General features: G+C 43.8%; 8 protein-coding genes across 10 annotated transcripts; 4 read left to right on the forward strand and 4 right to left on the reverse strand.

Annotated features, from left to right (window-relative positions):
- Positions 1-396: 396 nt before the first annotated feature.
- On the reverse strand, positions 397-1,515 carry BCIN_09g02990 (hypothetical protein). Its single transcript, XM_001548555.2, has one exon. It carries the CDS (start codon positions 1,504-1,506, stop codon positions 457-459), a length of 1,050 nt encoding a protein of 349 aa, XP_001548605.2. The 5' UTR covers positions 1,507-1,515; the 3' UTR covers positions 397-456.
- Positions 1,516-3,580: 2,065 nt separating this feature from the next.
- Positions 3,581-4,530, reverse strand: BCIN_09g03000 (hypothetical protein). The gene has a single exon (XM_001548554.2). The coding sequence runs from the start codon at positions 4,184-4,186 to the stop codon at positions 3,728-3,730; it is 459 nt and encodes a 152-aa protein (XP_001548604.1). The 5' UTR covers positions 4,187-4,530; the 3' UTR covers positions 3,581-3,727.
- Positions 4,531-6,465: 1,935 nt separating this feature from the next.
- BCIN_09g03010 (hypothetical protein) lies at positions 6,466-10,972 on the forward strand. The gene is made up of 6 exons (XM_024695029.1): positions 6,466-7,022; positions 7,089-7,826; positions 7,880-8,610; positions 8,665-9,137; positions 9,188-10,084; positions 10,138-10,972. The coding sequence occupies exons 1-6, from the start codon at positions 6,921-6,923 to the stop codon at positions 10,518-10,520; spliced, it is 3,324 nt and encodes a 1,107-aa protein (XP_024550822.1). The 5' UTR covers positions 6,466-6,920; the 3' UTR covers positions 10,521-10,972.
- Positions 10,973-11,121: 149 nt separating this feature from the next.
- On the reverse strand, positions 11,122-13,199 carry BCIN_09g03020 (hypothetical protein). Its single transcript, XM_024695030.1, has 3 exons — positions 12,227-13,199; positions 11,820-12,174; positions 11,122-11,737 (listed from the first exon to the last, which is right to left on the reverse strand). The coding sequence occupies exons 1-3, from the start codon at positions 13,003-13,005 to the stop codon at positions 11,390-11,392; spliced, it is 1,482 nt and encodes a 493-aa protein (XP_024550823.1). The 5' UTR covers positions 13,006-13,199; the 3' UTR covers positions 11,122-11,389.
- A 108-nt stretch (positions 13,200-13,307) lies between these two features.
- On the forward strand, positions 13,308-16,142 carry Bcdpb2. The gene is made up of 2 exons (XM_001548550.2): positions 13,308-14,138; positions 14,187-16,142. The coding sequence occupies exons 1-2, from the start codon at positions 13,417-13,419 to the stop codon at positions 15,808-15,810; spliced, it is 2,346 nt and encodes a 781-aa protein (XP_001548600.1). The 5' UTR covers positions 13,308-13,416; the 3' UTR covers positions 15,811-16,142.
- A 224-nt stretch (positions 16,143-16,366) lies between these two features.
- On the reverse strand, positions 16,367-19,004 carry Bcgyp1. 3 transcript variants are annotated; one of them, XM_024695031.1, is made up of 5 exons: positions 18,872-19,004; positions 18,795-18,810; positions 18,439-18,681; positions 17,047-18,385; positions 16,367-16,997 (listed from the first exon to the last, which is right to left on the reverse strand). In XM_024695031.1, exons 3-5 carry the CDS (start codon positions 18,585-18,587, stop codon positions 16,743-16,745), a joined length of 1,743 nt encoding a protein of 580 aa, XP_024550826.1. In that variant the 5' UTR covers positions 18,588-18,681; positions 18,795-18,810; positions 18,872-19,004; the 3' UTR covers positions 16,367-16,742. The 3 variants fall into 3 exon arrangements, with proteins under 3 accessions (XP_024550826.1, XP_024550825.1, XP_024550824.1); XM_024695033.1 differs by having other exon boundaries at positions 18,439-18,579; positions 18,672-18,810; XM_024695032.1 differs by having other exon boundaries at positions 18,439-19,004.
- Positions 19,005-19,134: 130 nt separating this feature from the next.
- Positions 19,135-22,891, forward strand: Bchrp1. Its single transcript, XM_024695034.1, has 4 exons — positions 19,135-19,530; positions 19,629-19,916; positions 20,891-20,931; positions 20,995-22,891. Exons 1-4 carry the CDS (start codon positions 19,487-19,489, stop codon positions 22,479-22,481), a joined length of 1,860 nt encoding a protein of 619 aa, XP_024550827.1. The 5' UTR covers positions 19,135-19,486; the 3' UTR covers positions 22,482-22,891.
- A 363-nt stretch (positions 22,892-23,254) lies between these two features.
- BCIN_09g03060 (hypothetical protein) lies at positions 23,255-24,568 on the forward strand. Its single transcript, XM_001548547.2, has one exon. It carries the CDS (start codon positions 23,306-23,308, stop codon positions 24,350-24,352), a length of 1,047 nt encoding a protein of 348 aa, XP_001548597.1. The 5' UTR covers positions 23,255-23,305; the 3' UTR covers positions 24,353-24,568.
- The last annotated feature ends 667 nt before the right edge of the window (positions 24,569-25,235 follow it).

The raw sequence follows: 25,235 nt of genomic DNA on the forward strand, positions 1-25,235 counted from the left end.
AAAGATGATGCTATAATATTCGGCTCTTCAAGCGGTCGACTAGTTCCGTTTAATATCCCGCTCTTGATGGAAAACAAACTCGATGAATTGTGTTGTTTTTACACAATGAACAGATATAAATGAAAATGAGAACAATAATTATAGTGCATCTACTGACATCTAGCAATGACAGGGATCATTCAATAATTTGGAAAACAGCCCCATAAACCACAATTATTGACTACATTTTATTAATACAAATCACAACAATAAGTCATGATGACAATGACTACCGTCGTCGACACTCAAATGCAGAAAAATAAGTTATGTTGACTAGTTTTGATTTTTGATCATAAAATCATATAATTATTTTTTCGGATTCTCCTTACAAGATCATTCTTCCCTAAATCAAAACTATCGGCCATAGTAATAAGAAGTAATATTATTCGGGAACATCCATCTTGTTGTGTTTGAGTGTCAACGACGGTACATTCCATGTCTTGGATTATAATAATCTGGGTCACTGGCCGCAGGTTTCCGGTATTCACTACGGTCGACCTGTGACGGGGCAGCTCTCAGATCCGGATAATGAATAGGTGTACGCGGATCTTCGTGTGGCTTATATCCTCGAATAGCTTCATCTGTATGCCTAATATGTCTGGGATCTGGTGCTAGGGGTCTAGAATGTCTGGTAGGATCCCGGCCCGTTGGGTTAAGCACGTTACCCTTGGCTCTATCCCTTCTCTCATCTCCTCTACCATCAACTTCTGGTCTTGGGACCGATTTTGTAATGTAAGCATCCGAATATACGTATGCCCCATTTTTTTTATGTCGAGCACCTCTCTCTGGGTTCGTATGTGTGGGAGCTTGAACTACGTGCACATCGTCTCTATCACGGTCCCGATCTCTACTCCTACTCCTATCCCTTTCTCTTTCCCTTTCCCTTTCCTTTTCCCTTCGTCCGCCCCGGCTACTGTGCATATGCGTTGTCCCCGTCTTATTTTTTCTTGCTCCATCCTCGTCATTTACTCCTTGTTTTGTGTGTCCTCCTTTGTCTCTGTGTGTTTTTTCATGTGTAGCTATTCTTGGTTTGGGTTCCCGAGCACTCTTCTCTCTTTTTTCCTCTTCGGCTATTAATCTATTGGACTCTTGGATATTGGCCCTCCAATCGCGCTCTGTTGGGTCTTCTGTATCTTGCTCGTAAATTCGGTCTTCTTCTTCTCTTCCTCTTCTTTCTCGCTCATCCTGCTTCCTTTGCTTCTCTTTTCCCTCTCTTTTGCGTATTTCGCGATCTCCTCTGTCATTGCGATGCTTTTCGAGTTCCTTCGCCCTCATGCTGTCTACATGTTTTGCATAAAAATCATCTGCTGGTAATGGATTGTTCCCACGACCCTGGCGGGAACGTTCAGGAATACGCTGCTCATATGTGCGCCTTCTATTTCCAGATCTTTTTGTTTCCTCTTCTTCCTCTGTATCGTGCCTCATCTTTGCAGGATCGGGAGGTCTCAAATTCAGACGCGCGCTCATAGAAATTTCGGTGATACGGTCCTGGGTGAATCAGCAATTTCAGTAAGCTCTTGTTAAAACCAGAGTTTGAAGATAGTGAGTATATCCAAATCAAAAGGTGAATCTATCTTCGGATAAGTTATAATATATTGAAGTGAAGATTGGGCTGCCAGCATTGTTTATATATAGATGAGTGGTTACAGCACCAACATAAACAGACCTGGCCACTATACGTCTCATTCTAACATAATAGCACGAATACATGCCATTCAACAAGTATAAACTCGTAACAGAGACAGCAGAGACTTAGTTTCTACTGTAACATGTATATATGCTGGCTGTTCAGGGGTCGCGGCCCTTTGCCGCGCACATTGCCAGCCGAAAAAACCTGTATAGGTTCATTTTGACGCAAGACCTGCTAAGCAACTGATCTTTCTTGCAATTTCCGAGATTTGATTCGCTGTCATGGCTGATTTTCCAACGTTCGAAATAATCAACTCCCTTCTAGTCGTTTCTCAACAGACAAATAGATAGTTATACCAAATGTAATTAAATGCCGAGCTTAGGTGAGCTCACCAGCAATTGTCATGGCCCCTGGGCAGAACATATTTGAAATAGATCACACTTGCTTCCGTATTTAATTGGAACCGTTTCATGCTACATTTTGCTACGTACCTGCGTGTTCTTGTGGTAGCATGAATGTTCTGATATGAAATACACGAGATATGTGCAGAATTTGAATTCGACGAAAACCTCCTGTCACAGCCCCTGATTTGCTTGCTTAGGCTGAATTCAATCGAATCACTATGAAAATCTCCAAGAATGATTCTAATATCAGGTTTGTGGTATTAACGCGGAAACGCCATAAAAAAAAATAGCCGAGGACTGGCTTGGATTTGATCTTCGCTCCTTCGAATGAAATCAGCCTCAATAAAGGATCAAGGCCGCATGACAAGTTCAAGAACAGGATCTGTAGATCAGGATGAATTGAAACACGAAGTACCCAATCACATTTGAAAATCTCGGATATATTCTCTGACAATACTTTTTTACTCCCAAGAAACTTCATTAACTTGGAGGCACAGAAAAGAATGGCATCTGCAAGAATTTCATGACACAAAATAACAGACATGAGAAATCCGTCTTGAAACTTATGAAGGATTGAAAGTGCTATCACGGAATTTTCAGAAGACTCTTTGGCTAGTAGCTAGTTTATCAAAACCGCTTTTTCCTTTCGTTTCCTCAAAAACATCCTCCCAAATTTTCGTCTAGCTATTTGCTATTGTTGGTCGTCGCTGACATGTTGACCGTCTCCCAAAAACTGCTTAGCTATTAAAGAATCAGGAAAATATCAGTCGTTTTATCAGTTAGACAATTGTGAAGCGAAAAGAAAAGTGACTAGTTTAGATGGCGTGTCTATCTCGATCGTTTTTGTATATTTTCCAGCAAGCCCTTTCGCGGAAAAAGCGCGTAAATATCGCGACTAAACATCTCGTCGTGTCTCAACAAGTTATCTGCATTCTAACAATTTACAAAATTTCCCATGATCCGCATTAAAATGCATCTCCCGAGTTTAATATCATAATTGGAGACCCTTGTTCAACGAGCTTCTGTCTTGAGGAAATACGGGGGAAGAGTGTTGGCAGTAGATTGTGCTGCGGTGTGGTATCCATTGATTTTCGACATTACTGTGTAATTTTGATTCGCTCCAAATGAAAAGGGGATGGCAGAGACTTTGGCATAGATTAAGTGAGATAATAAGGGAGATGGATTAGGAAAGGCGAAGGTGAGGTAGGTGGACGGGTCAGATGGGGGTTTCAATGACATTAAATCCGTCATTTCCCATGTCATTTCCTGCACTGTGCACACTACCTCCGTGACCATCAAATTGCGTATGATTCTCTGGAATCAAGACGTTTCATACTTTATTGATCTCCAATTCTCGAATGTAACAGAGAGTAAGGCTTATCGAAGATCTATTTTGACGTGCCTCGTTTTCAGAAGTGTGCTAGTGTCACGCTAGTTCTTCGGCAATTCATAGAGCCACGTTAGCGAGCGTTTCGAGCACACGTAAAAGTGATCACTAATGTGACGTTGATTTCATATAATAAGTTTGATATTAGAATAAACATAAATAATCGCGCATTCTGTAACCCAGCCGTCCAACCCCTAGTACTTCTCAACATTCCTTCTGAGTGATCTAGTTACGACCAAACTAGTTTCCATCCCTTTCAATACTCGCCTACCTCGTTCTTCCCGGTCCCTCGTTCATAATATACTGCCCTAATGTAGGTATTTTTATGCGCTTCTTGTCACTCTTACTCCCGCCCGTCTCCTTCTTTCCTTTTGCCTTCCCATTCTCCACATTCATCTCTTCTCCCTCGTGATTCCGAGTCGTCTGATCGGCTTTTTTTCTTCCGAATATGGAGGCTATCAGACGTCGTGGCTTGGATTTATCAGGCCTTTGCTTTTGATCATTTACATCAGGCTCTACTTTTCTGTTGTTGTTGCTGATTGAAGAACTGGGCTCGCGAACACGGATGACTTTATTTTTAGCGGGGTTACCTTTATGGCGATCGTGAACTAGCGGATAGGTCACTGCCCTTCTATTCTCACGTTCGGAGATTTTGGAACGGGCTACTTGGTGAGGACGATCTAAGTTATCGGGAGGTTTGTCATTTGGACTGGGTCGGGAAGTCATGATTGATATATGTATATAATAAGTATAAATTCGGGGCTGTAGTGAAACACCGTGGATAGTATGATGAGGAAGTAGAGAAGTAAGTTTGTGTAACGAATTTTATGCAGCCAAATTCCAAGATGCACTTTTATAATCAGGTCCTCCCAGGTTGGAACTTAACTGAAATTAGTTGGAAACTATTAGGGTTCTGCCTTAAAGCAATCTTTTCAATGACCGGAGGTTTTCCAGTTCAGGAAATAAAGCGGTTCTTTTAAGGGCCGCGGTCAGTATCCAAGTATTCTACCCCGTGAGATGAGTAGGCAGCAACTTGCTTGATTTTGCCGCTTGATAGGTCTCAAATTATCTAGTGTTATATTATTAAACCCTCAAAAAAAATTAATACTTAAATAACACAGAATTATGCGACTCAATCACACTCATAATCAGCGGAGATGGTTATACTTGTGTCGTCGTCAATTTTTGTAACGGCACTAAGAAGCTAACAAGAACTAATCAGATACATTGATCTGAAACCGAACAATTTAATGCTCTGTGAGTTCTATCATTATCACTGATATTTTTCAGTTAGCCTGTGTGTGGCGAAACAGCAACTATGTACAAAGCAATTCGACAGACGCTAGAAAGTGAACATTATGCCCAGCTCAGGACCAGAGCTTCTTCCTCACCGTCTCGTCACTTTTGATTTAAAGCTTGAAAGAGTATCTCGAAGGCAAAAGCCATCTCTCTTTCCCGCTAAATCGCCTCCCTTCTCAACCTTCCTTGCTGGCTCGTTTGGAGTACTGACACCACCATTTTGAGTGCTTCTATGTGTATTCGCGCCACTAGTCTTTGGAGCTGTCTTGCGCGCATGATCTATACGATCAATTCCATCTCCATTCTCAGAGCTGCTAATTTCAAAGCCTGTGCTTTTCTCTTGCCCCTTTGACAGTAGGCACTGGCTCACCCGTACTATAGTTCAACGGAAAGGAAAAAGATTTTATACAACTCAGATTCGGAGCTTGGAAAGTGGCAGGTTGAAGGCTAGCATCTGATCGTTCTCTCATAATCGGATATTGTAATGGTTGGAGCTTCAAACGCTTGACTTGAATGGCCAGATGCAATCTTCTAGAGAATGATTCTATAAGCTTAGTGGATTTCGTCGATTGGGAATTGATACAATAAGGTTGTGTGGGCTTACAGGAAGTAAATGCGAGAGTTGTGTATCGGTAGAAGTGAAAATATATACAAACAAAACCTATCTACCAGCTTCAAACACCTATGTCCCCAGCATACGTGTTGATCGTCGCGATGGGCTGGGCGGCTTCACGGACAGCAGGATTGTCTAGCTGTGGATGATATTCCCAACCAACGATTCCTTCGATTCTCAAATGCAAGCAATTTGTTGTTTATCACGCTCCGTATAACAACATGTATGAATTTAATTCTACTAAACCATGAATTCCTCGATTTTTGGGGTAATTAATATCCTGCAGAAAGTGGATTTCTATCGGGCCATTCAATTGAGATAATCTGGCAAGGAGCAACAATTAAAAGTTTATCAAATCTATATTGTGAGACTTAAACATAGGCCATATTTCGACAAATCTACCTAGAGAGAGAACTAATAACCCCACAGTCATGTGAATTTAAAAGAACAACACACCAGCCAAGAAAGTGACTCTGCTTCTCTACTTGTATCAGGAGAGCTACATGAAAAAAAGCAATCAACTTGAAATGATTACGCGTACTGTACCAAGAATTCGAGCTCACTAGAAAACTGGAAGACAATAGGTATCGTTGACATCAATGCACCTCTTGGACTTTTAAAGATGCTACTAAGCAATCAATGCTGAAGTTTGATATGACCAGAGACTGATATTGGCAAACGCTAATAGATGGCTATTGAGAAAATCCAAACCCATCTTACCTTGAACAATCCAACTCTGGGCTCTTATTCTCAAAGTGGCAGACGGAGCAAAGATATTGACTGCTATTGAAGATGTTCTTCAAGTGTGACATAGTGACATAACTAGTGGTCAATGAATAGCCGGTACAACCGTCGATCACTGAACATTGCACAAATGGATATCGTAGAGCTGAAGTTGTAAGGGTCATGGCATGCATATGAGAAGAAATCAGGTGAGACTTACGACGATCTGGAGCTCAAGTAAACCAACCACGTGGACTTGCTGGTGCAGCGTAGGCTGAGCGGTATAACCGTATTATGGCATTGAGTGTGTAATTGACTGGTATTCATATCCGAATCTTGAAATCGCATTACACCAAGTCCCAGCTGATCAGCACGCGATTCGATGATCGGGGTGAGATGTATGTCGCGATATTCTGTTTGGGATATAGCTTGGAAATGCTCTCTGGCGGTGATGGAAAGCACCACATTCGTATCCATGTTGAGGAGCAGGGAACATTCATTATCTTGTCGACAACAGATGATACAAGCCCCTTTCTTCCCTTTCCTTTGCCTTTGCCTCTTCTTGCCCTTGCCCTTGCCCTTGCTGCTGGATGCTCATAACAATTTACTTCTTGTCTTCCAACCTCATTGAAAGGATGATGCGCTGAATATCGTTGTCATTGGGTGTCGCTGGGTCCACTTGGCGCCTAACAAAGAATCCGGGGTAGCTATATTTTAGTGCTGCAACCTGCGCCACCGATAATCTCAAATTACCAACTCCGACTTCGAGCAATCCCAATCGTTTTTGTAACAACAACAAGCTATGAAAGAACGGAAATAGCTATCATGAGTTCCTCGCCATCGGCTTCAGAAGGTTCCAGCGCGTCGCCCGTAAATAGAGACGCTCAACGAGATCGAAGGTTTGGAAAGAACGGTGCAAAACGAGGGGTATGCTGCCATAGGATTTGCGCAAGAGAATAGATTGAGAACTAATATTGTGTCACGTTGCAACAGAAATTACGCAATGGAACATTCGTATTACCTAGTACAGGAGAACGAGTTCGCAGACAAATTACACTCAGAGGTCCTTCGGGATTTGACGGGCCGGCGCGATCATCTTCACACGAAGAAGGTTTGGGGTTGGGTCTGAATTTGAGGGGAGAAGACGCAAATAGATTTCAAAGAGCTTGGAATAATTGTGTTAAATCCTCGAAGGAATTTGCACAATGGATAAAGACTCCCACTGGAAAGGGAATTCTAAAATGCTCGTTAGCATACACACTTGGGAGTTTGGCGACTTTCTCACCGCACTTAGCCAACTTCCTAGGGCAACAAGATGGAAAACATATGGTTGCTACAATCACGGTATACTTTCACCCTGCAAGATCATCGGGGTCCATGATTGAAGCCGCAATACTGGGTATATCGGCATTCCTATACGCGGTCTTCATATCAGTGTCGAGCATGGCGGTCTCGGTGTACTGCGAAACTCAATTGGGTCTCATAGAACTTGGTTATACCCTTATTCTCATAGTGTTTTGTGGAGGAGGTCTAGGATTTATTGGTTGGTTCAAGCAGGCCTACAATGCCCCATTGGTTAGTGTTGCGTGTAGTCTGGCAAGTTTGGCAATCATCACGGTTCTCACAAAAGAGAATGCGGTGCAAGTGGGTGTTTTTTCGAATGATAAAATTGTACAGGTCATGAAAATGGTTATCATGGGGATGGTTTCAACGTCAATCGTCAGTTTGTTGGTTAGTTGTTCTTTTACTTACACCTGTTAAGACCAATTGCTGATTTCTAAAAGGCATGGCCAATATCTGCTCGAGCAGAGCTTCGAGAAAGCATGATCAAGACCACAGACTCATTTGGAGATATGCTTACTATGATTACTCGAGGATTCCTTAGTGGTTCGGAAACTGATTTGCGCTCGAGTTCTTTTGATCGAGCTCAAAAGCAATACAAATCGGTCTTTACTCAGCTCAAAAAAAATCTAAAGGAAGCGAAACTGGAACATTACGTCCTAGGCACCGAAAACGAATATGCCATTGAAGCGAGGCTTGTTGGTTGTATGCAAACACTTGCCCAGTCCATTGGAGGGTTACGGAGTGCTGCAATGACACAATTTTCGTTGCTTCAAGAACCTCCATTAGGCAGTGCAACGCCGACGGGCTCGCATGGTTTCCCGTCGTCTCAAGTAAATCCCCTCAGCCGACCCATCAGCAGCAAATCAGATCGTTTTGCAGTTCTTGGAGCTATCGAGGAAGCATCGGAAGAGGGCAGTGATCTCGATGCCATTTCAGAGAGACCTAAGTTCCTTACTCGCCAAGGTACCGAAACCACTTTATCGAGTATAGTTATGCCGACAGTTCGGTCTCCATCGGAGATCTTTGGACGATTTATTCTTCATCTTGGCCCGTCAATGAAGTCGCTCGCATATACACTCTCTCAAATCCTAGAAGAGCTACCATTTGCCGAAGGGCCCGAATACCGCATTACTATAAATGAGCATTTCCGATCAAGTCTGACAGAAGCATTGTAAGGATAGCCAACTTATCTCTTTAAGCCTAGAATCTAACAACACGTTTGTAGGAAACTATACAGTAACGCAAGAGCTCAAGCACTAAAGGAACTCTATAAATCTAAAGAACTTGATAGAACCCGCCCCGAAAGTATTGAAGCTGATTTCGAAGAAGTGGCTGCAAGTTGCGGCCATTTCAGTTTCAATCTACAAGATTTTGCAAACGAGATGCAAAACTATTTGGCTATCCTAGAAGAGTTAAAAGAAGAAGTAGAGTGTTCAAAACATCGTTCGTGGAAATGGCTCATGTTTTGGCGAAAGTCTAATCGCCAGTTCAAAGCAGATGCTATCGACGATGAAGAGCAGGAACAACTTATCGCGAGGGATGGAGGTAATGAGTTGCCCAAAGACATTCCTGATCCTTTACGTACCAGGCTTGGATATAGAAAGGTTGAAATTACTTCTAGAGTCAACTCAGAGACTAAGGGAGGGTTTATACGCCGGAAGGCAATGTGTATGGTACGATTCTTAGATCGCGATGATAGTGAGTGACGTCCAAAGTAAGCTTGATGTACCCCACTTACCAATTTGTAGTTCGATTTGCCGTGAAAGTTGGCCTCGGAGCTGCTCTTTATGCTCTGTTTGCTTTCATACCCGGCACAAGACCAACATATCAGCATTACCGTGGAGAATGGGGACTTCTGTCTTATATGTTAGTGTGTAGTATGACAATTGGAGCGTCTAACACCACTGGCTGGGCTCGTTTCATTGGTACTTTCATCGGTGCCGTGATCGCATGTGTGGTTTGGGTCATCTGTGTTGGAAATCCTTACGCATTGGCTTTCTGCGGATGGCTTGTCAGCTTACCGTGTTTTTATATTATCATTGCAAAAGGCAATGGTCCCTTCGGTCGCTTTATCATGCTTACCTACAATCTTTCTTGTTTGTACGCGTATTCTTTGTCCGTCAAGGATTCCGATCACGATGACGACGAAGGTGGTGTCAGACCAATTATCACCGAAATTGCATTTCATAGAGTCGTTGCGGTTCTTGCAGGTTGTATTTGGGGTTTGATCATCACAAGAGTTGTATGGCCGATTTCAGCAAGACAGAAATTCAAAGAAGGTTTGTCACTTCTGTGGTTGCGAATGGGTCTCGTTTGGAAAAGGGATCCCTTATCAACAATTGTAGAAGGCGAGTCTCAATATGCATACATGAATTTGAGAGAAGAATTCGAATTTCAAAGGTATATATTTGTACTTGACAAACTTCGAAGCTCAGCCACAAGCGAATTCGAACTTCGAGGCCCATTCCCATCTGCTACCTATGGGCGAATAGTCGAGGCTACGACTAAAATGCTGGATGCTTTTCATGCTATGAATGTAGTTATCCAAAAGAACGCTGAAGCTAGTGAGGGGGAAGCTTTATTATTGAAATTCACAGAAGACGAAAGAGCGCAGCTCTCTGCGAGGATCAGCCATTTGTTTCAAGGTCTGTGTTCTTCACCAATTCAATGTTACAAAGTAGATACTAACGATGAATAGTCATGGCCTCCTCAATGAAACTCGAGTATCCTCTCTTAACAGACGGCCTTCCTAGCACGGCTCATTCCCGCGATCGTCTCTTAGCAAAGATTTTTCAATATAGAAAAAGTATGTCTATTAGTAACGGTCGCATCGACGAGGATGAATACACGCAAGTAAACGATGATTATGATGGATTGACAAACTCTGGCGGGTTGGAGTTGCAAGGGACTGGGGTGCAGAGAAGATCAAGTCAAGGAATCACAGTGAAAGATGAAGATTATGAAATCTTGTATGCTTTTATTTTGGTAACGGGCCAATTGGCAGAGGAAATCGGAAAGGTGCAGAGGGAATTGGAGGTGTTATTTGGTGTGTTAGATGAGGGAGTATTGGAATTGAGGTAGAGGTGAAAGTGATAAAAGCGAGAGAAGCTGTTCTTCGGAACTAAACTCTGGAGTCAGATGAGATGCGAAAAAAGATGAAAAGATGAGAGTTCATTTAAACACAACCGAACCGATGAAGTTCAGCAATGGGTAGTCATATCATTGTCGTCTTCTAAGCTTTCTAAATAGTAATGTCAAGTATAGCATGGAGTTTGGCGATCAATTTTTGGGAAATCTCGATGGCTGGGAATGGAATGGACCGGATCGGAATGGATGAGAAAACGAAGGATTGGGAAATTCAAAATAAATTCGATTTACAATTCGTCGGCTCTTTTAATTAGTATATGGATAGTTACAATATATATACATATAGTGTTCAGTGAGTGACATATCAACTTTCAGCCTTGTTCATGATTTCGCTGCCTGAGATTGTGATATGAGAAATGATGAATCTTTTGAGTTGCTATTTGCCACATAGTTGAGTTTGAGTTTTCGACTATTGGTAACATGGAGAGCATCGTGTGCACTTTTCGATGTTGATTACTGGTGCGTTCCCGGTAAGCTTTGTGTAGAAGCTCACCGGATGTAAAATTCATAAACTTTGTTCAAAAAGGAAAAGGGTTGGAGTTCCAATTCAGATTCTCGACCTCATTCGTATATCGTAATTGAAACCATATTTATCATTCATCATACATACTCAGTGGATCGAAACGATCACTGAAAATAATCCATAGTATCCTATGTGATTTCATATAGACGCCTGCCTAGCACCAGTCATTTTATTACACACTTGTTTTGCTTCCACTTTTGAATTTCATCATCCACCGTTCCCCATCGTTAAAATATCCTTTTTTTTTTTCATCCCAACCTGAACTCATTCGAAGAAACAACTAAGCAGCCTCCTCAGCAGTTTCCTCTACACTAGCGACCTTGGCCTTCTTCTCTTTTCCCCCATCGCTATTTTCGCCTTCAACTTCTGGCTCTTCTTCTGCCTTTCTCTTCGAACCTGATTGTATTGGTAAATCCTTAGTTTCCTTTTTCTTATGTCTAACTAAACCTGTTAGATCCGTAGCTGTCTTTTTGGCTTCTTCAACACGTGCAGCGGTATCAGATGCAGATTCTCCAAGGACATTTCCTAGAATGCCACTCATAGCGTTGGATTGGGGTGCACCAGCTGGTGCGAGGGCTGAAGCCAAAGCCTGGTTGATGTCTACAGGTGGAGCGCGGAGTTCTTTGAGCTGTAAGATAATGGTGTTAGCATATTTAGCCGTCGTGGAAGTTCAAGAAAAAAACTGTGTAAGAAGGAAGGAGGTAACATACACGAAGCTCCATATCCGCAACGATACTTTTAACATCGGCGATTCTGTGTCTCGTGACATCATTATCTTCTGAGACGGCCGACTCTGCCAATTCAACTTCTTGGTTGTGTAGCTTGAGTTTGGTGCTCTTGATCGCTAGTTCCAATTCCTTGACAGCTTCTGCTCTCATTTCCTCGTCGACATTGTCGGCTCCTGCGTTGGGCTTCTTATCATCGGTTTCAGTTTGTGTAATTGATGCAAATTCAAGGGCGAGGGATAGTTTGTAATGCGCTTCGGCAATTTGTTCATCTTCTTCTGGGAAAAGACTTTGTTTCAAGGCGAGAGATTCCTTGAAATCTGCCACTGCAGCTGGAAATCTATGTAAATGTTAGCAACTGATGGGAATTTCATATCATGGACCTCATGCACCTTTCATTCTCAAGAGAAATCTCTCCCAAGAGATCACGTGTATCCGCAAGCCTCTCTTTGATATGGGTAGTCATAGGATTATCGCCAGTTTCTTTTCCCTTGCCCTCTCCCTCATCCGCTTGCAACCTCTTCTCGAATAATACACGGGTCAAATCCAGGATGTCGAAAGCAATATTGAGGGGATCATCTTCTTCATCTTCTTCCTCTGCTTCCTCTTCCTCCTCATCTGAATCTTCGAAATTCTCATCTCCCGTGAATGTAAACAGAGGCTTATTTGGGTTTGTGTTAGAACTTTCTTCTTTCTTGGCAGCGCCTCCATTTGCAATTATAGCAACCTCTTCTTCGGCCACTTTATCTGCCTTTTCTTCTGCTTCTGTTTTTCCAGCCTCATCCTTCTTCTCATCTTCCGTCTTAACGGACTCATCTTCTTCTGTAATGGTATCTACTTTCTTTGCGCCACTCTTCTTCTTAGATTTTTGCTTCTCACCTCCAGCTCTACCACCCAATACATCACTTTGTTGCTGCGCAACCTTGAAGAGTGCTCTTCCATACAGAAACAGAATCTCTGCATTTTCCGGGGACATTTCTCCATTGATTTCAGCTTGTAATTCGGCGGCTTGCGCATAGTGATCTACGGCATCGTCGTAACGCTTTTGTGCATATTCAGCGGTTCCTTTTGCACAATATTCGGCGAGCGATACTTTGGCCGAATTGTATGCTTCCAAATCTGCGGATGCTTGCGTGGATAAGGTGATGGGTGGTTCGATTGGTTCAGCCATTCTAGCTTTATGGGCAAACAAGTGGGAATTTGAGGTCTGCGATTGAAGTATTTGGCAGAGCTTTAGTAAAGTTCGATCTTTTTCAATTGTAATTGTTGAAAATCAGCAATTGATAAATGGTAAAGTTAGGAGGTGATATAGAAACGAATTTACGATAGTTAAGTGAATAAGACAATAACTTGTTTTTGAAGCTCAGAGTCGTAAGGTGCTTAAGGACCAGATTTGCAGGGATTAGCTGAGCTTTACGCGAAACTTGAAAGCACTTTAACTTTTACGCGTCAACAACGCGTCTCACAAGCCTTGATCAAAATATTGAACAAATGTGTTAAGCATATATGAATTTACGAAATGCATGATTGAGAACGATTAAGACGACAAAATACAGAGGATCTTGGAAATTGAACTGAAAATATGGCTCGCCTCAATCCCACAACGAAATCAAAAGCCCCTCCGCTCTTCAGGCCTCCTGCTACCCCCGCTACAAATTCGAATCCTATCCCCTCATCATCGCCTGCATTTGCAACTCCGGTACATCCTATACGACCCTTCAACCCCACCGCAGCTCCTATACCGAAAGCGAGTATCCTACCAATTCTCCTTCCACCTGCGACTTTAAGACCATTGGCTTTCCGCACTTTCACAAAAAAGCATAGTTTAACATTGACGTCGTCGGCATTACAAGTGTTGGCTACTTTTATTGGAAAGCATTGTGGGACAGGATGGAGGGAAGAAGGACTGGCAGAGAGAGTCTTGGAGGAGGTCGCCAAGAGTTGGAAGAATAGGAGTGGCGGTGTCATTGTCGAGGGCGAGGGAACGGAATTGAAGGAGATTCTGAAAGCTTTGGAAGGGAATATGAGTGGTGGAAGGATAGTCATAGGAAGAGAGCTAAGTCGGCAAAATAGTTTAGTACTGGGATCATCACAATATGGAGAGGTCAATCATACAAGACTTGGGCTACGGCCAGGGAATATACCCAGAGAGGATAGTCAGTCAAGTTTGGGAATGTCAACGTTGGAGGTCAATGACGAGGAAGATGAGGATGGCCTGATGGATCCAAGAAGGTGGTTAAAAGTCATTGATGCATTTGAGCAACCTCGACTAGTGTACAATGTTGCTAAAAAGCACTTTGATAGGTATGTTTCAATGATAAAATTTTATCTGAATCGACTAACTCAGTACAGAGATACCTCCAAACCTTCATTGTTCCCACCTGCGTCTCATAAAACACTCCTCTTCCAAAACCGCTATAATGTTATCCATCAACGTCTCCTTCGCAATGAATCTTTTCAAACGCCCGCTTTTCAAGGTGGCAAATCTTCCCTTCAACGCAGCACGTCCGCCATTACCACCCAACAACAATCATACAAATTAACGCCGATAGCTAATCTTCTCGGTCGCAATCGCAGCTCTCATATGCTTCTCGGTCTCCTCAGTATTTCACCCACTGGTACCCTCGCCATCAATGACCTGACGGGCAGTATCGCTCTCGATCTTACACACGCAGCAGCCATTCCCGAAGATAGCGCCTGGTTTGCCCCTGGGATGATGGTACTCGTAGACGGCACGTACGAGGAAGATGAAACTGGGACGTCATCTCGTCTTGGTGGAAATGGGGGCGTAGGGGGTACTATTTCTGGAAAATTTGTCGGCTTCTTCATCGGCCACCCTCCCCCCGAACGCCGTCATGTGACTTTAGGCACAGCCGGTGAGGGAGATACCACAGCCGGCGGTGGTTTCGGCTGGGTAGACTTCCTAGGCGTGGGTAGTTCTCGCGCCCTAGGCAACAAAATGCAACGACTGGAACAAAAGCTTCTCCGACCCCCTCCCCCTGACACAGATACAGATGATCCCCCGCCTCCATCCAGAGGCCGTGTAGTCATTCTTGGTGATGTACATCTCGACATTCCTCAAACTCTTCAAGCCCTCAAAAAGATTCTCTCTCTATACTCATCTGAACCAGAAGGCTGCACACCTATGACCTTTATCCTCCTCGGCTCTTTCGTCTCTCATGCCGTACTGGCTCGGGGCGGATCGGGAGGCTCTATAGAATATAAAGAGTATTTTGATTCCCTTGCAGCCGTTCTCTCTGAATACCCTACCATCTTAAGTACAGCAACATTCATATTTATCCCTGGCCCCAACGATGCATGGGTTTCAGCCTTCTCATCCGGGTCTACTGTTCCTCTGCCCAGAAAACCCGTACCGGAAATGTTCACATCCCGCATAAAACGTGCCTTTGCAAACGCAAACACTGAAATGGAGAAAGAAAACGGTAATAAAGGAGATGGAGAGGCCATTTGGACGAGTAATCCTGCAAGAGTCAGTTTATTTGGCATGAGCTGTGAACTGGTAGTATTCCGCGACGACGTTAGCGGACGATTGCGTCGTACAGCTGTTACACTCAAGTCATCTCAAACGTCAAACCCTGAAAACGAAGATGAAGATATAGATATGTCACCACCTCCATCTTCAATTCCCTCTTCCACCCCTCCTCCAGAAATCGATCCCGATATCCACACCGCGCGTCGTCTTACCAGGACACTCCTCGATCAGGGACATCTTTCACCCTTTCCTCTAAACATCGCACCCCAGCATTGGGATTTCTCAAATGCGTTGAGCATTTATCCATTGCCAACAGCAATTGTTATGTGCGATGTAGATAGCCCGGCATTTTGCTTGACGTACGAGGGGTGTCATGTAATGAATCCAGCGAGTGTAGTAGCAAAGGGGAGAAGAGGCGTAGCGAGATGGATAGAGTATGATGTTTGGGGACGGGCTGGGAAGGTCAGAGAGGTGGGATTTTAGGGACATGATGGAAGAAATTATTGGGTTCAACGGGATTTGAATCCAAAATGCTTATACTATATATTCCTCCCTGAACTATTATTTTATATCTTCTTTAATGGAGCATTTTTTCAGTTAGGCGGACTCAGAGTTGTAAAGGTCGATTTCTACATCGTCCAGAGTTAGGCGTTGGGTGTTAAATATGAAAGAGGTGGGGGGTCAATGAACAACATTACAGAATCATGTACAATACTCGATCGATGTAAGTATCTAGGGGTAGCTACAAATGTTGTCATGGACGCCGTTGGACACAACTCTCGGTAGAGCACAACATCAAATCTTTTCAAAATCCAAACAATGATGTGATGATCGGCAAAGTTAAATTTTAGTGCTGGATGAACTCAGAGATGCTGAAGACAACCTCTTGATTTTACAGTAGGGACATCGTCAAGTAATTTAACTGTCATCAACACATGATTGCATCCCTATATCATATTAACAAGATATGACCAAGTATTCAACTCTATCATCCACAGCATTATTATCTAATTCACATGATCAAACACATCATAACACGTGGAAATGAATCAATACATATTCACTTCAAGCCTCCGCCTTTTATTAACCTGTTTAATTTGAGGATTGCATACAAATGCAACCTCAGCAGCTTAGACGAGGGGCATTGACGTTCAAGGTCTCCCTGCAAAAGATGAACGACTTGGTCCAATTCGAGTCCTAATCCTAGATCCCGTGATATCAAAAGCTCAGCGCGCATGATTATTCCTCTGCCAATCCACGTATCTTTGTGGCTCCGTCGTTATATATACTTGAGTTATGAGTCTCTCATATCCCACTCACCGATAACGCCATAACCTATAACCTGAATCCCAATCATTCGTTCACAATATTGAACAGTATGGATATTTGGTATAATGCCTCTACCCAAAACTTATTCAATAAGGGGCACTCGATGGTGTAGTACTACTGCTGCCACGTAAATGTGATGAAGAGCCCTTGAAGAGAGATTGCCATACGAATGCTTCTCCCAGAAGCATGTTGATATCAGTCTCTGTCCAGTTGCGAGTTGGTAGCGCTTGAAGAAACATCATAATTTCTTGGAAGTCCATCTTTAGTAATTTAGAGGACCATTTTACAAGAAATGCGAGGCACACGTATAAGTGAAACTCTGAAAATCCTTGCTCTTCCGCCTAATAGTTGTGTTAGGAGTGGGAAAGAAAGGAAGCATTTGTTACTAACCAAGTAAGTGTCCCACATTCTAATAGTATTTTGAACACTAATCTCCCGCATCAAAAGGCAGTTCATCCACCGGAAACTAAATTGTATAAATTCAACACCTTCTGCTTGGAGATGCTTGGCCAATGGTTCATCGATCCTTGCAGTTAAATCCCGAAGTGACGCCACTTGACGTTGAATCCCTGGCTGCGCAAAAATATAGTTATCCTGAATGCCATCCAAAAGTTTTGTTAAACACCAAAAGGAATCTGCTTCAACTGCGTCTAAAACTGGTTTTGGGAGCTGCCCTGGATCCATACCGCTTTCTACATCCGAATCTGCGATATAGGTAGCGAGGAAAACCTGCCAGAATGGCGTGACAAGGTCATTAATGCCTTGCACATAACCACTGGCAGGATGGCGGATCGCCCAAACATATAATATCCTTTCTAAAGATCGTTGTGTAGCTTCATAACTGTAAAGCTCTAAGTGAGGATTGGTTCGTGGAACATCGATGCTGATCTGATGCCAAATTGCTTCATCAAGTCCCCTGGCTTTGCCAGTGGGAGCAGAAGTAGTGCCGCCTTTTTCGAAAGCTTGTCGTACCCCATCAAGATATTCCTTTCGTTTACGTTCCAGTGTTCCTACGCGCCTTTCACTGCTAGTTGGGAGATAGCCAAGTAGGAGCTGCCATGACATGGCACGAACTTCTTCTGGTATTCCATTCCAAGAGGCATCTCTGAGTTCGGTCAAAGGTATCGAGGTAGCTTGTAATATCTTTTTGAATTTATTTATTCGCGTTATCCGGGCTCCGTATGCTTCTACTTCTTTTGATGTAGCATTAGGTGGTACTGGAGGGTGATCTATTAAATGTAGAGAATTTGCCGGATCCCGGAGTATTTCTTTATATTGAGGCCGGAGTATCTTCCCTTCACTCTTTTTTGCAACTGGATAGCTTGGCGCTGGTCTTTCGATCGCAATATCTGCACTGTTTGACATTCTTCGCGACCCTAAGCCCACTGCACTCGCCCCAAAGCTAGAGCGCCACGGAGGGGTCTTGCCTTCATCAACGGTGGTATTGGCCGACGCACTCTTCAACCGGCTCTGGTTCTTGCGCTTCTTGCTGGAGATGCTTGGAAGGCCAAAATCATCTCCATCATCATCCTCATATCCATATTCGTCTTCTTCCTCTTCTTCATCATCTGCAGCCCAATCATTATTGGTGTGCGACATGAAATCTGTGTATGATCTGCGAGGTGGCGGGGACAATGCTGCCGGACCTCGTTGAGGTGGAGTGTCGCTTCGATACTTGTGCGAGGGATTGGATGGAGGCGTTCTGGGGCGTGCAGTGTTAGATAATGATCTAAACTCTAGGTTAGCTGGTATTCTACAACACAGCGGCATTGTGAAACGTGCAAGTTATCGAACTTCAGTATGTCGGCATGAGAGTAACCAGCTCCCACAACAAGTCCGGATCCCGAATCGCTACTTTGCTTTTTGGGCGATGCATCACGGCGACCACTTGCTGTTCGGGCACGCCAAAAAGGAGATGATGATCTGTTCATGTCAGTCCCTGGGATTCATATCTCAAAAGCGCAACTCAAAGCTTCGGCAAAGCGGGCGCAAAGATATCTCGATTGGAAACGTACTCAGCACGCTCTGCAATGTAAGGTCAGTTTTCGGTTAGATAAAGAGAATACATTGCGCATAGCTTAACATGCAGAAACATGCGTATTCTTCAAGACAGCAGGTACGGGGGGGGGTAAACTGACCAACCTGAACCATCTCCTACAACAGTGGCTCGAGTCAGCTGGATAATACAGACAACTTGGATAATGGCATTGCATACCTGTTGTACTGGTTTTTTGCTACCATTGGAAGAAGAGAACATCTTCACAGCCCCTCGTAGAATGAACGGCTCAGTTGCAATTCGTTCTTTTTCATTCCTTTCGCAGTATTATTATATTTCGAAGTTCATTGCCGTTCCTTTTGTTTGAACGTGGTATGGTATGGGTACATTGCGCAGGCTCAGGCGGGGAAAGCCCCGCTAGCTCGAAATTAGTACGCTAAAATCGTACTAAGGCGGAACGGACCAGGGCGCGCCATGCTATCGATTCAAATGTTGTTATTGGGTTTAAGGCCTTTCCTCCTTAGCAGACCTTCAATTTAGATATTTACTCTCACTTGAATTGGAATCCAATCCCTATATCAATCTTTTTCTCTCCATCTACATCACTTCAAGCCTCCTTTCCTTTCCTTTCCATTTCAGTCTCGGCATCAAGAGCTCTCTGAGCATACTTCTTGACTCTTCTAAATACTTCCAGTAACTTGCGATCAAGACTGCAGCCCTTTCGCAAATCTTCTTCATCGAGAAGTACGCGAAACAGCAGTCGCGCATCGTTCTACAAGTTTACCTTGAATTGAACTTAATCAACTTATCTCACAGAAAACAGATAGACTCATCATGGCTGAAGCCGAGAATTTCGAGGAAGATCTCTTCGCTGACCTGTATGTACTATTCACCTCACACCTACTTTTCAAAAAAATTCTGGTGGTCGCACCTTTATCAACACGTTGCAAAACATTCAGCTGATACATTGCGTAAGGTACACCGAAGATGATAACGCCGCAAATGCATCAGAGGCTGTGACCGAACCTACCGTCCAACCATCAGCCCCTGCTACAGAAACCAAACCCGAAATACCAGCCGAACAAGAAATTGAACAAAATCCACATAATGGAGATGGGGATGGTGATCAACAAATGTACAATGGTGAACAGGATGTGGATGAGGATATAGATTTCAATCTGGGAAACGGGAATGGCAATGGGGGTGGTTATGATGCTCCTTCTACTAGGGATGAAGCACAAGGACCGGGTATTAAGGAAGATGGGTAAGATTACAGATTTTTTTCCTCTACACTTTATCATTGCTATGCTGCAAATTTGCAATATGACTATAGTCACGGAACTTCGGGCTCAACTCACACCAAGCATGGAATATGGAGATCATGGATATGATGGGTTGGGGTTGATGCAGAGGTCAGGACATAAACTGGCAGCAAATCTGGAAGCTGGAGTTGTGATCGGGAATGGAATCAAATGAGATAGGGACGGGTACTTTTGGATGGGAGCTTTCGGGGGTTCAGGTGGCTATGTGAAGGGTTCTTGGGCGCTTGATCCAATATTATATCCTGCTTTGGCACTGGGTATTTACTTTGGACTTGGCTCAAGGCTAAGGGAGCATGGAGAAGGAATGGCGTTGGAACAAGCTCAGAGTCATTTGATTTGAGATAATTGGGTATACACACCACATGCATTCGCCATCCACAACGGCAATAGTCAAACCTGCTACTACTACTACTACTACTACTACTACATAGCCTATTGTCGATATAATCTTCATAGAGCCACAGACACAGATAGGCCATAGCCCATAGCTTCGACGCCAGTACCTAGCATCACGATAGCAAAAAAACGCGATTTTTTTTTGGATATCTTATGGTGCCATCTGTTCTATCGTTATTGCATGATTTGCAGGCAATGTTAGACGGTTATTGCTTGGGTGTGTACCTGGCATTAACATCATGCTGGAAATGTCGAAAGCTCCATCAAATGCCAGATGTGGTCCTTTAAACCCCAACCCACCCTTGCTCCTTCGCCTGCAGCCCAGTTACAAATTATTTTTCCAGTCAGCAATGGAGAATCGGATGTCATCTCGTCCCCGAGAAATGAAACAGCCTAGGAGAAAGCACTGGTGCACTGATTGCTTCGAAGATAACTGATACGGGACGACTTCTTTGCCTGTTCTCATTGTCGCCATACGAATTGATGAGTATAGCCAGAATGCTAACTTTTGCCTGCTTAGTAAAATGTTCATTGGTGGTTTGAATTGGGAAACGACAGATGGTGAGATGGCCAAATTTCAACGTTACGCTTAACCCCTGTACGACCACTAACGATAGATTATAGAATCATTGAAGGATTACTTCTCACAATTTGGTGAAGTACTTGAATGTACTGTCATGCGAGATGGTGCCTCTGGTCGATCTCGAGGATTTGGGTTCCTGACATTCAAAGACGCCCGGACTGTCAATATTGTCATGGTTAAAGAACATTACCTTGACGGCAAAATAGTAAGACCCGATCTCAAAACCTTTAACAATTCTTTACGCTCTTATCCTTCCAAATTTCTCCTATTAGCTTCAGAAGGCACTCACTCACATACAACTTTTAAGATTGATCCCAAGCGCGCTATTCCCAGAGATGAGCAAGAACGTACGAGCAAAATTTTCGTTGGTGGTGTCAGTCAGGATGCTTCCGAACAAGATTTCAAAGAGTACTTCACGCAATTTGGACGAGTTGTTGATGCTACTCTTATGATGGACAAAGACACCGGTAGGCCAAGAGGATTTGGATTCGTCACATTCGACAGTGAAGCCGCTGTCGAAGCATGCTTGGAAGCTCCACTCGAAATTCATGGAAAGCCAATCGAGGTCAAGAAAGCCCAGCCTCGAGGCAACATACGAGAAGAGGAAGAAACCAGGGGGCCACGAGGCAGTAGATTCAAGAAAGGTGGAAACGCCAGTGACGAATTTCAGAATTCTAATCAACAGCAACAAGGTGGTCAAATGAATGTCCCAGGTGGTATGACTCCTCAATTAATGGCTCAATATTGGCAGCGCATGCAACAGTACTTTGCAGTAATGCAACAACAAATGGCCATGGGCGGGGGGCGAGGACAAATGCCAGGCGGAATGCCCGGCGGTATGAATCCTGCCATGATGGCCCAAATGGCTCAGATGCAGCAGATGCAGCAAATGCAGCAGCAAATGCAAGGAGGGGGAGGCGCTGGAGCGCGCAGCCAAAGTCCTCAAAGTCCAACTGCTGGAATGGCAGCAATGGCCAGTATGAATCCAGCCATGATGCAACAGATGCAGCAAATGCAACAAATGCAGATGCAACAGGCCATGGGCGGACAAGGAGGTAACTTTCCGGCTGGAGGTGGGAGTAACCCCGGTGGTCGAATGGGTACACCCGGCTACAATGCCTATGAACAAGGCATCTTCGAGCAACAAAAGTACGAGCAGCAACAAATGAGACGTGCTCAACGCGAACAATCTCAATATGGAGGCGGCGGTAGTGGCGGTGGGTATGGAATGGGTGGAGGTGGCGGTGGACCAACCTCTTGGGAGGGTATGTATGACGATGTTCCTCAGCCAGGCAGTGGTGGTGGTGGTGGTGGTGGTAGTGGCAGCGGTCGTGGTGGATTTGGTGGTGGAAGAGGTCGTGGAGGTGGAGGTGGAGGAAGCGATAGGGGGTCTGCTCCTCCTGCGACTGCACCTAATGCACCTGCCGGTGCTCCAACAGGCCCGAAGAATGCTGGAAAGCCTGGTGCGAACTACAGGGGTGGTGGAAGGGGTGGCAACAGAGGTTTTCATCCTTATGCTAGGGGATAAATGTGGCACCCACTGTCCCTTGGGTTCTCTGGCCGAGGAGTTGCTTGAATCAATATTCTAGTAGTCATCTAGCCATCGATAAACTCAGACTCTTCAGTGCAGTCACATTGCCTCACGTACATTCAAAAATCGCGTCTTTGCTTAGCCTTCGTATCACTTTCGACGACTGCTTTCTCATTTACTTATTTCATTGTCATATTTCGACCTCTAAACCGGGGCCGCGGTGTTAAGGCTGAACAACTTATGAAGAGCTTCAGATTCAGATAATCATTCCACTGCAAAATCATCGGCATGGAAAAGACTGAGATGGCGCCAGTAATCCAATATCAAAATTCCGTTATTGTATAAAGAAACCAGGACATCCCAAAAAACTGGGAATGGAAATGAAGAATAGTTGCCGTGATTGTTGATGCTTCCTTGTATGTGATACTCTTGATTTGTTTTATTTGATCCAAAGTGACTCCTCATTGTTGTCTTTGTTTTTGTTAAACTGTTATTTGTCTGGCCTGGCTGGCTAAACTATTTCCCTGCTTGAAAGGAGACTCAGGTAAACTACTGTTAGCATTCCCATGTTTTTGTCCAATTCGTAATTCAATCAAAGAGTATTCTGTCTCATGCAAAGTTGCAAAGTTGCAAAATTGACTGTCGAATAATACTCTGTTTTGTTCAAAAGGCTGAAGATTAATGAAAGCATTGTGATATTAGGTCAGGCTCCTACATGCTGAGTCAGAATTTAACTCTTCCTGCTGCGCCTACTAGGTACATAAGCCCCAGAATCGCCTTCATCAATAAACAAGCAATCCCATCAACATCAGTAAAACACAATGTCTCTCTCTTCAACAGCAGAAATCAAGTCGGTGGTGTTTCCTCAATTTAAAAACTTTCCCACGGACATCCGCCTAATTGTGTGGGAATACTGCATTCCCCCATCTAGGGTGGTTGTTTTGACTCACGAACCCATCAAGACGCCCGTGAATCGTGTGGACGACATTTGGGCGTTCAGATCACAAACTCCAGTTCCTGCCATCTTATTTGTCAATCGAGAATCTTATCATATCACAACGAAATTTTATGAGCGCACGTTCATAAACGGGTATCGCGAAGGCACCCATACTCTTGCCGAAACCTGGTTTGACTTCAAAAGGGATATTCTATATCTGCCTCAGCAACATATAGCCGCCCAGCTCAGCGATTTTCTCTCTGCTCTTCCCCGATCAACTCATGGCAATCAAGATACAGGAGGCTTTAATAGAGTGGAAAACCTTGCATTACCAATCAGGTGGTTGCCCAATTTTGCACGTGTTTCGGACGGCACCATACATAAACCCTTGACCAGACTGTTAGGCACATTTGGCAGTGTAAAAAAAGTCTATTTTATAGCTGGTCAAGACCCCCCGCACCCTTGTACAGAGAGTGATGTTGTTTTCCAGGATGGATGGCATCTTCCTTGCAGGTGTATTGAAATGTTTGAGCTTTCAAAAGCGCGCGATGCTACCCTTTTAGCTCCAGAACCATTTCCACCATATTCTGTTGCAAGGCACATGGTGGAAAACGAAAGTTTTGTCGTAGATGAAGAACTATTAGGTATTGATAGGGAGAAATGGAATGATCGTGTTGCAACTCGCTCACAAAGCCTTGCGATTAATATTACAGGTGAACGAGATGGACCTGACGAAAGACATTGGGAAATGCCTGATTTTGAGACCAGGATATTGGTCAGTCAGGACTATCAAGTGAAGTTCGAAGCTCAAAGGCTAGAATATCTCAACATGATTGAGGAAAATGTGAAGAGGCATGAGAATCACAAGGAAGACGAATGTAACTGCCAACTTGTTAGCTCCTCCGACAGGATATTCCAGGGACAACGATAGGAACTCAGAGGATTGTATGGTTGTTGAGTCCTTCTCTTCGAGTGCCTGCCTCAATCTACTCTCAAGGTACCATGACGGCTAGTTTGGATACACAAATCCGCATGGATTCCATTAAATAATCTACTCTTTTTGAAAGCGGATTTTGAGGCCGTATTTGTATGCAAAGTTGGTAAAATCGTAAGTTTTGTCTCATGCTTTATAATTATGAGCGTTTCAAACCCTTAAAGTCTAAAGCTCTTCCTATATGATTCCCTTACTCAATTATTTATCATTAAACGCGCTTAATCGTGATGTAATCTCTCATGTATGCATAGTTGGCACGTGGTTGGTGTAAACATGCGCTCTACGAGTGCTAGGCTCGTAGACCTTTAGTTGCAGATTCTAAGGATAAATTGTACCCTTCTCTCGCAGTTCTTCCAAGGCAAAGTGCCACTATTCGAATGTCAGTAGCAAGCTGCTGAATCGAACTCCCCACCTAGATATATCCATGTGTCATACAAACACTCCACTTCCTCTTATTTTCACAATTCTACAAATTGATAGTTTTCTCTGAAGCGGATTGGTACTACCACGGATTCTGCGGTGGCACAAAGAGCAGATTACTTCAGTGGACCCGGCGCGGGTTTTACATCCAAACTATTCCTGAGTCCATCGTTGTTATCCGGCATTTACACCTTCACTTTTGCTAGCTTTCTAATTTTCACATCGCTCACATATTTTAGAGGTGTGGCTGCCTATACTGTTGTACTTGGTGCAATCTGGCGACTGCAACATTTATCGAATGAGGAAGTTGGCATGGTCAGCAGTGCCAACGATCACAAAAAGAAAAGGCCATAAGACGAGACACTAGATATCTAGATGATGAGCATGACCACATTAGGGT

This window comes from Botrytis cinerea, chromosome 9, assembly GCF_000143535.2.
Source record: "Botrytis cinerea B05.10 chromosome 9, complete sequence".
NCBI lineage: Eukaryota > Fungi > Ascomycota > Leotiomycetes > Helotiales > Sclerotiniaceae > Botrytis > Botrytis cinerea.

Coding starts and splice junctions, on each gene's coding strand:
- BCIN_09g02990 (XM_001548555.2), bottom strand. CDS start 1,506: ATGAGCGCGCGTCTGAATTTGAGACCTCCCGATCCTGCAAAGATGAGG.
- BCIN_09g03000 (XM_001548554.2), bottom strand. CDS start 4,186: ATGACTTCCCGACCCAGTCCAAATGACAAACCTCCCGATAACTTAGAT.
- BCIN_09g03010 (XM_024695029.1), top strand. CDS start 6,921: ATGAGTTCCTCGCCATCGGCTTCAGAAGGTTCCAGCGCGTCGCCCGTA. Junction 7,023..7,088: donor AGAACGGTGCAAAACGAGGG/GTATGCTGCCAT, acceptor ACGTTGCAACAG/AAATTACGCAATGGAACATT. Junction 7,827..7,879: donor CGTCAATCGTCAGTTTGTTG/GTTAGTTGTTCT, acceptor GATTTCTAAAAG/GCATGGCCAATATCTGCTCG.
- BCIN_09g03020 (XM_024695030.1), bottom strand. CDS start 13,005: ATGGCTGAACCAATCGAACCACCCATCACCTTATCCACGCAAGCATCC. Junction 12,175..12,226: donor ATTTCTCTTGAGAATGAAAG/GTGCATGAGGTC, acceptor ACATTTACATAG/ATTTCCAGCTGCAGTGGCAG. Junction 11,738..11,819: donor TTGCGGATATGGAGCTTCGT/GTATGTTACCTC, acceptor ATTATCTTACAG/CTCAAAGAACTCCGCGCTCC.
- Bcdpb2 (XM_001548550.2), top strand. CDS start 13,417: ATGGCTCGCCTCAATCCCACAACGAAATCAAAAGCCCCTCCGCTCTTC. Junction 14,139..14,186: donor GCTAAAAAGCACTTTGATAG/GTATGTTTCAAT, acceptor AACTCAGTACAG/AGATACCTCCAAACCTTCAT.
- Bcgyp1 (XM_024695031.1), bottom strand. CDS start 18,587: ATGAACAGATCATCATCTCCTTTTTGGCGTGCCCGAACAGCAAGTGGT. Junction 18,386..18,438: donor ATACTGAAGTTCGATAACTT/GCACGTTTCACA, acceptor CCTAGAGTTTAG/ATCATTATCTAACACTGCAC. Junction 16,998..17,046: donor GAATGTGGGACACTTACTTG/GTTAGTAACAAA, acceptor CACAACTATTAG/GCGGAAGAGCAAGGATTTTC.
- Bchrp1 (XM_024695034.1), top strand. CDS start 19,487: ATGGCTGAAGCCGAGAATTTCGAGGAAGATCTCTTCGCTGACCT. Junction 19,531..19,628: donor GAAGATCTCTTCGCTGACCT/GTATGTACTATT, acceptor ACATTGCGTAAG/GTACACCGAAGATGATAACG. Junction 20,932..20,994: donor GAATTGGGAAACGACAGATG/GTGAGATGGCCA, acceptor GATAGATTATAG/AATCATTGAAGGATTACTTC.
- BCIN_09g03060 (XM_001548547.2), top strand. CDS start 23,306: ATGTCTCTCTCTTCAACAGCAGAAATCAAGTCGGTGGTGTTTCCTCAA.